The sequence below is a fragment of the Microcebus murinus genome, chromosome 14, assembly GCF_040939455.1.
Source record: "Microcebus murinus isolate Inina chromosome 14, M.murinus_Inina_mat1.0, whole genome shotgun sequence".
Classification (NCBI taxonomy): Eukaryota; Metazoa; Chordata; class Mammalia; order Primates; family Cheirogaleidae; genus Microcebus; species Microcebus murinus.
This window is the reverse complement of record NC_134117.1, coordinates 67,482,706-67,496,886: the sequence shown is the minus strand read 5'-3', so window position 1 is coordinate 67,496,886 and position 14,181 is coordinate 67,482,706. Positions and strand designations below refer to the sequence as shown.

At 36.7% G+C, this 14,181-nt stretch overlaps 1 protein-coding gene across 4 annotated transcripts in view; it reads left to right on the top strand.

Annotated features, from left to right (window-relative positions):
* WAPL (WAPL cohesin release factor) overlaps window positions 1-14,181 on the top strand; it is an 84,791-nt gene that overhangs the window by 60,493 nt on the left and 10,117 nt on the right. For all 4 annotated transcript variants that reach the window (XM_076010193.1, XM_076010195.1, XM_076010192.1 and 1 more), the window contains exons 11-15: window positions 12-109; window positions 1,355-1,431; window positions 4,773-4,942; window positions 6,571-6,686; window positions 7,068-7,232. In XM_076010193.1, coding sequence (XP_075866308.1) covers window positions 12-109; window positions 1,355-1,431; window positions 4,773-4,942; window positions 6,571-6,686; window positions 7,068-7,232 — 626 coding nt within the window. The remainder of the gene's footprint in view (window positions 1-11; window positions 110-1,354; window positions 1,432-4,772; window positions 4,943-6,570; window positions 6,687-7,067; window positions 7,233-14,181) is intronic.

Below are 14,181 nucleotides of genomic sequence, written 5' to 3'. Positions count from 1 at the left end.
TTTTCACCTAGTTAAAGAATGTGTGGATCATTTAAGTAGAGATGAGGATGAAGAGAAACTAGTAGCCTCCTTATGGGGAGCAGAGAGATGTTTACGAGTTTTAGAAAGTGTAAGTATGGACAGCTACTTGGAGAAAATTATTCAGTCATAGTTGTGATTGTGTGTATGCGAGAGAGTGCCAGATATTTTTTATATAGGGTTTCACCTTTGTTTTTCCAAATTGAATTTGCAGTGCATTTTTTGAGCAACCAGTTGTTAATGAACAAGTTAAATGATTTTTATATTTTAGGACTACCTATATTATTGTTCCAAATAAAATGTCAAGTTTGCTTATATGTGCCAAACTTTATTATTCTTTCCTTAGTGTGGATTTCTGCTTAAATACTTTAACTTGTTTGCAGAAAACAATAGTTAAATAAAGCCACGTCTTTGTTTGTTTTTTTTTTAATTAATGAGCATTTTCTTTATTTAGCAGATTGTTGGTAGGCACAGCTTGTTATAATATTTTGCTTTAGAGAATGATACTGTTGAACTGCATTAAGAACATTTTGTTCTTTGGCTTTTATGAATGACTTAACCCAGTTCTGTATAGATTAGAATTTATACTGCCAGTGAACTTCAGAATGCATAGGTTGTAGACCAGGTTAGATTAGCTAAAGCATCTGTGGAGAAAATAATGTAGTGCCACTTAAATGATGCTGGTGTAGATGAAGTTTTAGAGTGCTGCTTTATTTTAGAGTGCTTCAGGTACATTACATAACAGATAATTACTCTTTTGTAAAAATATATTGTAAGTGAATCCACTTATGAACTTTAATGTATTAGTTTATTTTTAAGTTGAGGACTGCTTTTTTCTGACATTTAAAGTAATGTCAGAATTACTTTCAGTAATTCGTTACAGAGAATCTAGAATATAAAAATCACAAATGATGAATGAGCAATTATATTAGTATTCTTACTTTTGTACTAAAGCTCTCTTATTTTACATACTGGAACAAACACATAGGTTGTGAAGTTATTCCATTAGAGAACAAGGGCTATTTTGTCCTCATCTTTTTATCTTTTAGGGCACCAGCAGTGGTCCCCAAACTTTTTGGCACCAGGGACCATTTTTGTGGAAGATAATTTTTCCATGGACCCAGTGGCTGGGTGAGGGGATGGTTTTGGGATGATTCAAGCACATTACATTTATTGTTTACTTTATTTCTAGTATTATCACATTGTAATACATAATGAAATAATTATACATCTCACCATAGGTTGGAGACCCCTGTTTTAGGGCACCAGGCAGAATATGGTATTATGTGAATGAATGAAAGTTATGGATTGTCACAATTTTATTTTTCCCTTTTAGGTAACAGTGCATAATCCAGAGAATCAAAGCTACTTGATAGCATATAAAGATTCACAACTCATTGTTTCATCAGCTAGGTAAGTTTTTCTAAAATCTACCATTATTTAAAACATTTGAATTGACGATAACGGGAGTAAACTTGCACTACCTTTCTTCAGAAAATGCTCTATTGAGTTCCATGAATCAGAGTACATTATGGAACAAAAGTTAAAGAGTATAGATTTTGGTGCCAAAATGATTGGGTTGTGGATTCCACTTTTTTAACTTAAATTGTACAGCTATGGACAAGTCACTTGCTTGATAACAAGTTCCTTACAAGGAGGCTAGTAATTATATGCCATCCACTTATGATTACTGTTACAATAAAAAGACAATATATTTACATATTATATGTAATAGATTTAAAAATGGTATGTATTAAATATATATATAAAACATTTTAAAATTTTAAATTATTTAAAAAATATCGCTTATGTATTGTGCATATTATATTAATGAATTAAATTAGTTAATATATAAAGCCTACAATAATGCTTGGCATATAGTAAACAAAAAGCATTAGTCTTTATATTTGTTATAAGCAGACTTTTCTAGCCTCCTTCTTCTGTCCTTTATTTATATTAATACTTGTTTTTCCAGATCTATATGTTGTTTCTCCCATTCCACATTCTCCCTGCCCAACTTTCATCACAATTAGGCTAATGTTACCACCTCAGTGCATGTAAGATTCCCAAGTACCTCTCCAGTCCTGGTTCTACCTTATTACAGCAGCCTCTTTCTGATATCTCTGTCCTAGTTCTTGATACCTCTGCCCTAGTTCTCTGGCCTTTAGCCTATCCAGCACAATACCACATGGAGTTAACTTTCTTCAAATCTCTACTTTGAAAAAATAATCATATACTCCACATTTCTTTGATGCCTTATTATCTTTGGATATATGTGCAATTTTCTTAGGACGTGAGCCTTAGCAAAGGCCCACAGCACTCTGACTCCATTTTATCTATTTTTTAACCTCGTATTTTGGAGAATTTCAGAAATACACAACATAGTATAATAAACCCGTATATACACCTTACCAGCTTAATTATCAATTATGGGCCTGGCACTGTGGCTCATGCCTCATGCCTGTAATTCTAGTACTCTGGAGGGGCCAAGGTGGGAGGATTGTTTGAGCTCAGGAGTTCAAGACTAGCCTGAGCAAGAGTGAGACCCCATCTCTACTAAAAATAGAAAAATTAGCTGGGTATTGTAGCATGCACCTGTAGTCCCAGTTACTTGGTAGGCTGAGGTAGGAGGATCAGTTGAGTCCAGGAGTTTGAGGTTGCAGTAAGCTCTAATGGCACTACTGCACTCTACCCAGGATGACAGACTGAGATTCTGTCTTAATTAGAAAAAAAGAAAAGTGAACTTCCCTCTTCCCTCTTCCCATAATAAAAAAAAGTTATCAATTATGGCCAGTTTTATTTCTGTCTATAACCCCATGCATTTCCCCTCCTGTATTATTTTAAAGCAAATCCAGATGCCATTATCATATAAATATGCAGTAAAAGAAAAGGACTCTTAAAAAATATAAGCACAATACCATTTTCACATAATATAAATTATTAATTGCTTAATATGTTTAATCAATATTCAAATTTATAAAAATCTTAAATTACCACTAGTCACAAACTTACCAGTAGATTTTTTAATCTGTAGATTTCTTCTCCATTTCTTCATTTGTCTTGCATTTGAAAATTTCACATCACAATTAGTACTCTTAATGCATACATTCCACTTGTTTTATTACTCTGTTTTATTCTGCCTTACCAAAGAATGTTCTTCTTTTTTTTTTTTTCTTTCTTTTGAGACAGAGTCTCGCTTTGTTGCCCAGGCTAGAGTGAGTGCTTTGGCGTCAGCCTAGCTCACAGCAACCTCAAACTCCTGGGCTCAAGCAATCCTTCTGCCTCAGCCTCCCGAGTAGCTGAGACTACAGGCATGCGCCACCATGCCCGGCTAATTTTTTCTATATATATTAGTTGGCCAATTAATTTCTTTCTATTTATAGTAGAGACGGGGTCTCGCTCTTGCTCAGGCTGGTTTCGAACTCCTGACCTTGAGCAATCCACCTGCCTCAGCCTCCCAGAGTGCTAGGATTACACCAAAGAATGTTCTTAAAAATTTAATCTGTTTCTGATTTTATATTATTTTTATTTTTTAAATTGACAAATAATTTTATGTATTGTTTCTGATTTTAAAAGGTCTCTTTTGTGTACTTCAGAAACCATGACAAGTCCCTTGCAAAAGGAGATATTTAGTATGACAGGTTTTTAGCTCTTTGATTTTGATTAGGAAATTTAGATCAAATGTCTTAGAAGTGGCAGAAGAGGTCAGGATTGGATATTTGTGAAAGAGCATTGATCTAGGTTTTTGAGCTTTTCAGTAGAACCACAATTTATGCAACGATAGCATATTGATAGATTAAATAGTAAATGCTGAACTGCCCCTTACCTTCGAAGCTACAGTTTAGGTTAGTATTAAAGACAGTTGAGTTATCAATAACAGCATGGTAGTTCTGGCCAACATTACCAAACATCAGAACAAATTATTTTAAGTTAGTCATGAGGAACATCTTCTTAAATAAAGGGTAATAAGGAACCTTATAGAACTTCCTCAGTGTTGTACAGGGCACCTAGGGGTAGATTAGATGTGGTGTAGATTTCTTTAATGGTTTTGTATGGCATATAATATTAACACATGAAAAATCAACTGACAGAGTCAGCTTACTTGATTTACATTAGACTTAAAAGTAAATTTAATGGTCTTGGCGATTTAAAGAGATTCTTTAGAAATAGTAGAGTGGTTTAAGGATTATATTTCCTTTTTGTTTTGGGTGGTATCTTGAGAATCCTTGGATACAGCTCAGTATATACCCTTGGATGGCTGCCAGGAGACATGGCAGTCTGACTTCTAGTTAAGAAATAATGATTTGCTCTAATGCATATGAAGTATTTGATACCTGTCCTTTACAAGGTTATTTATTATATAATATTAGTATATATAACAATCCCTACCTGCTAACAACTTGCTTTCTAAACGAAAAATATTTAAATGAGAGTCAGAGGTGTCCAACATTAGCTCTTAAAGGTTTACCTATTTGGGGAAGGGTTGAGGTCTGTCTGTTGTATCGGAGAATTCAGTAAAATGGGGGACAACTCCTGGGAAATAAAGAGTTTACTAGTGGTAGATGTAGTTAGTACAGATATAAACTTCTCCCATGAGTTTTAATTTTACCTTTCTGTAGAGAAATTTTTTAAATTATCATATTTTGCAAAATAAAATGAGATTTAATCTGACAGCATTTAGGTTCAAGTAAGTAAAAATTTATTATGTACTATTTTTATTTACCATAATAGTCCACATTTTGTTTTTTTTTAAGAGCGTTACAGCATTGTGAAGAACTGATTCAGCAGTATAATCGTGCTGAAGATAGCATATGCTTAGCCGACAGTAAGCCGCACCAGAATGTAACTAACCATGTGGGCAAAGCAGTGGAGGACTGCATGAGGGCCATCATTGGGGTGTTGCTCAATTTAACTAATGATAATGGTAAGTAGTATTTTCTTCATATTTTCTCATTGAAAGATTGTATAGGGGCTGGGCGTGGTGGCTCACACCTGTAATCCTAGCACTCTGGGAAGCCAGGGTGGGAGGATCGCTCAAGGTCAGGAGTTGGAAACCAGCCTGAGCAAGAACGAGACCCCGTCTCTACTAAAAATAGAAATTAATTGGCCAACTAAAAATATATAGAAAAAAAATTAACCGGGCATGGTGGCACTTGCCTGTAGTCCCAGCCACAGGGGAGGCAGAGGCAGGAGGCTTGCTTGAGTCCAGGAGTTTTAGATTGCTCTGAGTTAGACTGACACCATGGCACTCTAGCCCAGGCAACAGATTGAGACTTTGTCTCAAAAAAAGAAAGATTGTATATTATATGTAAAAACAAATTAATCCCCTTTGTTTCTTTTCTTAATGTAGTAATATTTTTTTTTTTTTTGAGACAGAGTCTTACTCAGTTGCCCGGGCTAGAGTGCCATGGCGTCAGCCTAGCTCACAGCAACCTCAGACGCCTGGGCTCAAGTGAGCCTCCTGCCTCAACCTCCCCAGTGACTGGGACTATAGCCATGTGCCACCAGGCCTGGCTAATTTTCTATTTTGTGTAGAGACAGGGGTCTGGCTGTTATTCAACCCAGTCTCGAACTCCTAACCTTAAGTGATTCTCCCATGTCGGCCTCTCAGAGTGCTAGGATTACAGGCATGAGCCACTGGGCCGGGTCAGTGTAGTGATTTTTTAACTGCCATAATGTACTTGACTTACCCATATGTAGGTTTAAACTGCTTTTAGAAGCTGATCTTTTTTTTTTTTGGAGACAGAGTCTCGCTTTGTTGTCCAGGCTAGAGTGAGTGCCGTGGCGTCAGTCTAGCTCACAGCAACCTCAAACTCCTGGGCTCAAGCTATCCTTCTGCCTTAGCCTCCCGAGTAGCTGGGACTACAGGCATGCGCCACCATGCCCGGCTAATTTTATATATATATATATATCAGTTGGCCAATTAATTTCTTTCTATTTATAGTAGAGATGGGGTCTTGCTCTTGCTCAGGCTGGTTTTGAACTCCTGACCTTGAGCAATCCGCCCGCCTCGGCCTCCCAAGAGCTAGGATTACAGGCGTGAGCCACGGCGCCTGGCCAGAAGCTGATCATTTTAACTTTGTTGGGGTTTTTGTTTGTTTGTTTTGTTTTGAGACAGGATCTTGCTCTGTCTCTGGGCTAGAGTGCAGTGGCTCACTGCAACCTCAAACTTCTGGGATTAAGCAGTCCTCCTGCCTCAGCCTCCTATGTAGCTGGGACTATAGGTACACACCACCATGCCCGGCTAATTTTTCTATTTATAGTAGAGATGGGGTCTTGCCTTTGCTCAGACTGGTCTCAAATTCCTGGCCTCAAATGATCCTCCCTCTTTGACCTCCCAGAGTGGTAGGATTACAGGCATGAGGCACTGCACAATACCAGGAGTTGATAATTTTAGAATTAGCCTGGTAGCTTGGACCAGAAGTATCAACAGTGTATTTCAATAAAAGGATAACTATATAATCCTAAGTTAATGTCCATTTTAATAAATACTGGTTTATTTTCAAAAGGAAGTATTAGCAACAATTTTTCCATTTCCATTTCTTGTGTCAGAGTGGGGCAGCACCAAAACAGGAGAACAGGATGGCCTCATAGGCACAGCAATGAACTGTGTGCTTCAGGTTCCAAAGTACCTACCTCAGGAGCAGAGATTTGATATTCGAGTGCTGGTAAGTTGAAATGGCTGTTTTAAAAGTGTGTATTTTATCTAGTATGAAAACATTCATCTTAGTGTAAGAACTAGTTGTTTAATATGTTATGGGATTATATTCATAAATTCTGTATGAACATTCCTCTTACTGTACAAAAGACAGCCATGAAGGACTCCATGTAAAAATGAAAAATATGGAAACTAAAAGTGGTGATTAAAAACCAAAGGAATGATTCTTTTGGAATCTTTCTTATGTTACATAATGGTTTTTAGCCATTTTTCAGAGGATAAAACACTGATTACCAGGTTTTTATAAGTTGCCAATAAAAATTACATATATTGTGTTCATTTGTTATAAGTTCTCACCTATGATAATATGTATCTTTTAAAATTTTTGTAGGGCTTAGGTCTGCTGATAAATCTAGTGGAGTATAGTGCTCGGAATCGGCACTGTCTTGTCAACATGGAAACATCGTGTTCTTTTGATTCTTCTTTCTGTAGTGGAGAAGGAGATGATAGTTTAAGGATAGCTGGACAAGTTCATGCCGTTCAGGCTTTAGTGCAGGTAAGAACAACTTAAAAAAAACAAACTAACACCTGTAGTTTGTTGCATCTTCCAATTCCTTTATCAATTGTACCTTTTTATCTCCTTGTCCTTTTTAAATTTAATTTAATGTTTTAAATTTAGAACTTCTGAAGGATATCTTTGCTGGGGTGGGGAGGGAATGTCTTTTAGACCTGACCAATTCTTAAATAGTCATAGTTTCCAGGATGAAACTTGATTATAACCAGTATTCTTAACCAATGAAAAATGTACAATTTCTCTGTAGACCACTGGCTTTACTCAGCTATTGTAATCACTCCTCAAGAAGTGATAACAAGGCTCATTTGTTTTATGAATCAAATTGGAAATGAAACAAATTGAGAATCCAGCCCCATCCTATCCAGCCCTCCAATATTTACTTACTGGTCTGATCTGTTTCCAGAACACTGTTAGTGCTTCGTCACTTGTTCTTTAACAAGTATAGAAAGTGACAAAGTGGCCGAGCATGAGAAATCTTGGGAAGAGACAGTTTCTTTGAGCCATTTAAAGTCTTAGTTTTTGGCCAGGCGCGGTGGCTCACGCCTGTAATCCTAGCTCTCTGGGAGGCCGAGGCGGGCGGATTGCTCAAGGTCAGGAGTTCGAAACCAGCCTGAGCAAGAGCGAGACCCCGTCTCTACTATAAATAGAAAGAAATTAATTGGCATATATATATATATATACACAATTAGCCGGGCATGGTGGCGCATGCCTGTAGTCCCAGCTACTTGGGAGGCTGAGGCAGAAGGATTACTTGAGCCCAGGAGTTTGAGATTGCTGTGAGCTAGGCTGACGTCACGGCACTCACTATAGCCTGGGCAACAAGCAAGACTCTGTCTCACAAAAAAAAAAATAAATAAAAAATAAAGTCTTAATTTTTCATTTTCCTCTTACTCTTCTCTGTTATGTATAATTGAGTGTTGACTATAGATGAGATATAATCCCTAGGCATTTTTCCTAGGCTTCAGAATAATCAGTTTTGAATGGCCTTGAAATTTTAGTCCTTAGTTATTAAAAATAAAATGATATGTGAAACCAGTGATAAATTATCATGATAATAATATCTAAACAGTAGTAGTAATTCATTAACAATAATTGGTAATAATAGACTATTTTTTCTTTGTAGACCTCATTTACTTATTGATTTATTTTTCTGCTAAAAGAAGCATTTTTTTCCTGTGTAATTCTGTTTTTAAGCTTTTTATTTTGAGTTGAGTATAGACTCACAGGAAGTTACAAAAATAGTACAAAGATTCCCATTTACTCTTTACCTAGCTTTGTCTAATGGTGACATCTTACATTACTGTAGTACAATATCAAAACCAATAACTTGACATTCTTACATTTCTATTAACTAGACTTAAGGCCTTTATTCAGTTTCATCATTTTAACCTGCGTTCATTTATATGTGTGTGTGTGACATGAATACTTTCATGCATTTTTATTCCATGTTTAGGTTCATGAACTCACCACTACACTAAGGTACAGAACTATCACCACAGAAGGATTCCCTTGTGCTACCCAATACCTAGCCTGCTGGCCTTCCCTATCTCCTACCTACTACTAATCTATTCTCCATCTCCAGTCTTTTCAAGAATGTTATATAAATGGAATCCTGTGTAACCTTTTGAGTTTGACTTTTTTTCATTAATCATATGTCCTTGCAGTCTATCCAGATTCTTGCACTTATCATTATTGCTAAGTAGGCATTACCTTGTATGGTTGTACCAGAGTTTTTTCAATCATTCTGCCGCCTGCTTAATAGAACCCAAAATGAATAAAAATATACCATCAATGGCTTTGGGAGTTGTTTTTGAAGAAATAGAAGATTGATCTGCATTATTCCCATAGTAGGGATTAATCTGCAGAAAATATTCCCACACTCCAGGAGACCCCTGTTTGTGAGTTTAGGAATAGTCACAAATTTTCCTACTCTGACTGATTGACCTGGGAATGTTTGGTATATCCAGCCCAGTATTCCTCTTTTGTACTACGTGTTGTAGAAGTGGCTTGTTCTTCAGGGTATCACCCTATATCATGCCTAGCTTTCTTTTACCTGCTAGCATTTGCCAATTTTTAATCCGTCTGAAGTTTTTGTTTTTAGACTGTAAGACATTTCGAGTGGTAGGTTCTGTTACTCTTGTTTTAGAGAATTGTGTCACCTTCTACTCGGTTATCTTTTTTTGTGTGTGTGACAGAGTCTCACTCTGTTGCCCACGCTAGAGTGCTCAATTATCTTAAGTATCAAGAAATGGCTCCTGGCTGGGCATGGTGGCTCACGCCTGTAATCGTAGCACTCTGGGAGGCCAAGGTGGGTGGATTGCTCAAGGTCAGGAGTTCAAAACCAGCCTGAGCCGAGACCCTGTCTCTACTAAAAATAGAAAGAAATTAATTGACCAACTAAAAATATATATACAAAAAATTAGCTGGGCATGGTGGTGCATGCCTTTAGTCCCAGCTACTTGGGAGGCTGAGGCAGTAGGATCGCTTGAGCCCAGGAATTTGAGGTTGCTGTAAGCTAGGCTGATACCACAGCACTCACTCTAGCCTGGGCAACAAAGTGAGACTCTGTCTCAAAAAAAAAAAAAGAAATGGCTCTTAATTCTCAAATTCAAAGATATAGTGGGAAAATTAACATTCAGATTTATATCCTTAGTAGTATTGATAGCATTGATCTTAATCTAGTAATTTTCAAATTAAGTAGTTCTGATTACTGACCAAACGTTCTTCTGCCTAGTGTTTTTCTAATTTACTCTTGAAAAATTAATTGATCTGTTTATTTTAAAAATCAGAAGTAATTTATGTATGTAGGTTAAAAAAATTACATTCAGAATGGCTTAAAATCCTTAAGTCTATTTCCTGAAAAGTTACCATTTGTAATAGTTTTGTATCTGTCCTGAGAAGTTAGTGTTTATGCATGTATAAAAATAAATGTGCAATTTTTTTTACATAAATGGAATCTTACTATACATAGACATTAGTGTATACTGTTTTTTGTTTACATCGTCTTCGTGTGCTTTTTATATCAACACATAGGTTTATCTTTCTTTGTGATGAATACCATTTGATACTTTTTGATTGTTGTACTTTTGTTTGTTTTTTTTTGTTTGTTTTGTTTTGTTTTTCGTTTTCTTCTGTTACAAATATTTTAGAGATAAGTACTCTAGGGCCATACTTTTCAAAGTTTGTCTGTTGGGTAATTTCGTGGCTTAAGGAATTGTGTCAGAGTATATACATCCTGTATTTAAAATTGCTGTGCCCAATTCCTCCCACTCTAACACATGCTTCCTCTGCCCTCAAATTATACTTTCCTCCAAAACTATTTATGATTCCTTGTTTCTTCATACTGATGCCTTTTTTTTTTTTTTTTTTTTTTGAAGCAGACTCTCACTGTGTTGCCCCGGCTACAGTGCTGTGGCATCAGCCTAGCTCACAGCAACCTCAAACTCCTGGGCTCAAGCAATCCTTCTGCCTCAGCCTCCCGAGTAGCTGGGACTACAGGCATGTGCCACCTTGCCCGGCTAATTTTTTCTGTATATTTTTAGTTGGCCAGTTAATTTCTTTCTATTTACAGCAGAGATGGGTCTCGTTCTTGCTCAGGCTGGTTTTGAACTCCTGACCTTGAGCGATCTTCCCGCCTTGGCCTCCCAGAGTGGTAGGATTACAGGCATGAGTTACCGTGCCCGGCCTTGATGCCAGCATTTTTGCCAGTCTAACAGGTTTCTAGATGTTTTTGGTATTTTCTTCAATGTTATTTTGCACATGTCCAGAAACAGTAATGGATTGCACTGTCCTTTTTATTTTTCCAAAGCCCTTGTAATTCTTTACCTCTTTTTGTCTTTTTGAAACCAATAATGCTTGAAGTTGTGTCTTCAGAAATTAATCTACAAAAACTTGATCCTTTCCTGAGTCATGACTAGGAGCCTATCATTCTCTTAAATAATTTCCTTTCAGGTCTTCTTAAAAATTATTAGGAAACCCAAAGAGCTTTTGTTTATATCTACTATAAATTTACTGACTTATAAATTAAAATTAGGAAAATACATAGCCATTAGAGTGGTGACATAATCACATGGCATGTAGACTATAAATTCCACTGTACCCTTATGAGAGAAAGAAGTAGGCTGACTTCTTTTTTTTTTTTTTTTTCACAAGAATGATTGCTAGGAAGGCTGACTTCTTAGTATTAGGTCCAATTTTGAATCAAAAGTTGTAGTTTATACATGCAGAAACTTTGCTAGGTAAGAACGTTTAAAAAAAATTTAAAGAAGTATAAAAAAATAAAACACAACAAAAAAGTTATAGTTTATTATATCTCAAACAAGAAGTAGTACAATTAATCAAAGTGCATGCCTAAACTATCAGCATAGTTTTGCCATTTTTTTTTTTTTTTTTTTTTTTAAAGACAGAATCTCACTCTGTTGCCTAGGCTAGAGTGCCGTGGCATCATCTTAGCTCACAGCAACCTCAAACTTCTGGGCTCAAGCAGTCCTTCTGCCTCAGCCTCCCGTGTAGCTGGGACTACTACAGGTGTGCACCACCATGCCCGGCTAATTTTTTCTATATATTTTTAGTTGGTCAATTAATTTTTCTATTTTTAGTAGAGATGGGGTCTCGCTCTTGCTCAGGCTGGTTTCAAACTCATGACCTTGAGCGATCTGCCCACCTCGAGTTTTTACCATCTTAACGATAGCTCATTTATGCCAGCAGTAAGGAAGCCTGGAGAGCAAATGGCAGTGAAATCATGAAAGGCATTTTCCACAGTTTGTTGAGAATTGAATATTTTTCCTCACAAGAAGTGGTCCAAAGCTTGGAGGTAATGGTAGTCAGTTGGTGCAAGGTCAGGTGAATATAGTGGATGACAGAAGAGTTTCCAAGTTCAGCTTCTGTAGTTTGAGCAGCATTGCTTTTTGCAACATGTGGTCTTGCAAGAGGATTGTCCTGTTGACTAGTCTCACTGCTTAATCACATTCATCCTTAAAATTTCATCCAATTGGTTGCAGAAGACATTTACTGTAATGGATTGACTAGGTTTCATGAAGCTGTCTGTAGTGGATAATACCAGTGCTAGACCACCAAGCAGACACCGTTAGCTTTTCTTGATGAATATTCAGTTTGGGGCTGTGATTTAGTACTTCATCTTTATAAACCATTGGGCCGAATGCATGTGATTATCAAAAATAATCTGCTTTTCATCACACGTAACAATACAGTATAAAACTGGTTTACCTTTTTGTTATAACAACAAAGAATGGTAAACTTGGAGATGATTTCTCTTCTGATACTTGTTTAATTCACTGGTACCCATCTATACAGCTTCTTTACCTTGCCCATTTGTTTCAAATAATCCAATATTATTGGAATAGTAACATCAAGCCTTGCTGCTAATTCATGCAGGGATTGAGATGGATTCACTTCTACTACAGCTTTCAGCTCATCATTATCTGCCTTTGTCTCAAGTCACCCACATGGCTCATTTCAAGATTAAAATCATCAAAACAAAACTACTGGAACCTTCAGTGTGCTGTGTGTCATTAGCCTCATCCTTCCCAAACATTTTGCTGATATTTCAAGCTGTCTGTGCAGCATTGGTTCCATGATGGAAATCATATTAAAACAAAACACAAATTTTTAACTTATCCATGGTTTCACAAAAATTTCTCTAAAAATTTTTTTGAAAGATAATCACAAACCAGAAACCATGTGTTTGAAAGAATGAGAGTGTACCTTCACAATAAAAATAAAACAAGTGTCAAAATGGAAATGTCAGAGATATCAGCTGTCAAATTTAATACTTAAGGAAATCAGACATTTCATATTTAATGACCTTAATAATATTATGAATGTAAGTTTGGCCTTCCAGAATCCTTGATAGGGTCTCAAGGACTCCCAGAGATTCCTGGATCAGTTTTCAGAATAGCTTTTCTATATAAAGCTTAAACTTTATTTTCTCTAGGATATTATCTTATACTAGCTGTCTTTGAAGTTTATATACCAATCTTCTATATATTCAGCACATTTTTGAGGGCTGCTTGGCATTTGATCTTCAGGTAGTTAGTAAATTGGAGCTTTTCCCAAACCATGAAACTGAGTATATTCAATGCTTTCTATGTGTTCTGCACTGTACCAGCATAGAGGACAATAAAGTAAGTGAAGCAAAGGAGTTTGGTGTTCCCCCTCACCCCCTGGCTAGAGTGCCACAGCTTCAGCCTAGCTCACAACAACCTCAAACTCCTGGGCTCAAGCGCTCCTGCCTCAGCCTTCTGGTAGCTGGTACTATAGGCGAGTACCACCATATCCAGCTAGTTTTTTTCTTTCTATTAGCGACAGGGTCTCACTCTTGCTCAGGTTGTTGTCAAACTGAGGGGATCCTCCTACTTGGCCTCCCAGAGTGCTAGGATTACAGGTGTCAGCTACTGTATCTGGTCTGGTGTGTTCCTTTTGACTTAGACTTTCCCTGAGTACTTCACTTGGTAAAAATGCTAATAATGTTAGTTGAGATCCAGTTCTTTCTGAGACCTTTTGCTTTTGACTTTTGCTGATTATTTATCTCTTAAATTCTTAGAAGAACCCATGTTGCTTCTCCCCCTCAACATCATGTTGTTTAATTCAGTGTCCTTCCTTTCCCATTAACTCATCTAGTCTGCCTGGGTTAATTTGAATTGAGTCTTGTTTTGTTTTTTATTTGAATTTGTTAGTATTATCCAAATTAAAGGAAATTGAAATTTTCATTCTTAGAAGCAGTACTTGCATAATTTAATAGATTACTTGATTAAGTCCTAGCAGCATTTATAGTTTTGTTTTGGCTTTCAGTAAGATACAGACTAAAACCTTTTACTTACACTCACTCTTTTTTTTTTTTTTTGAGACAGAGTCTCACTCTGTTGTCCAGGCTTGAGTGAGTGCTGTGGCGTCAGCCTAGCTCACAGCAACC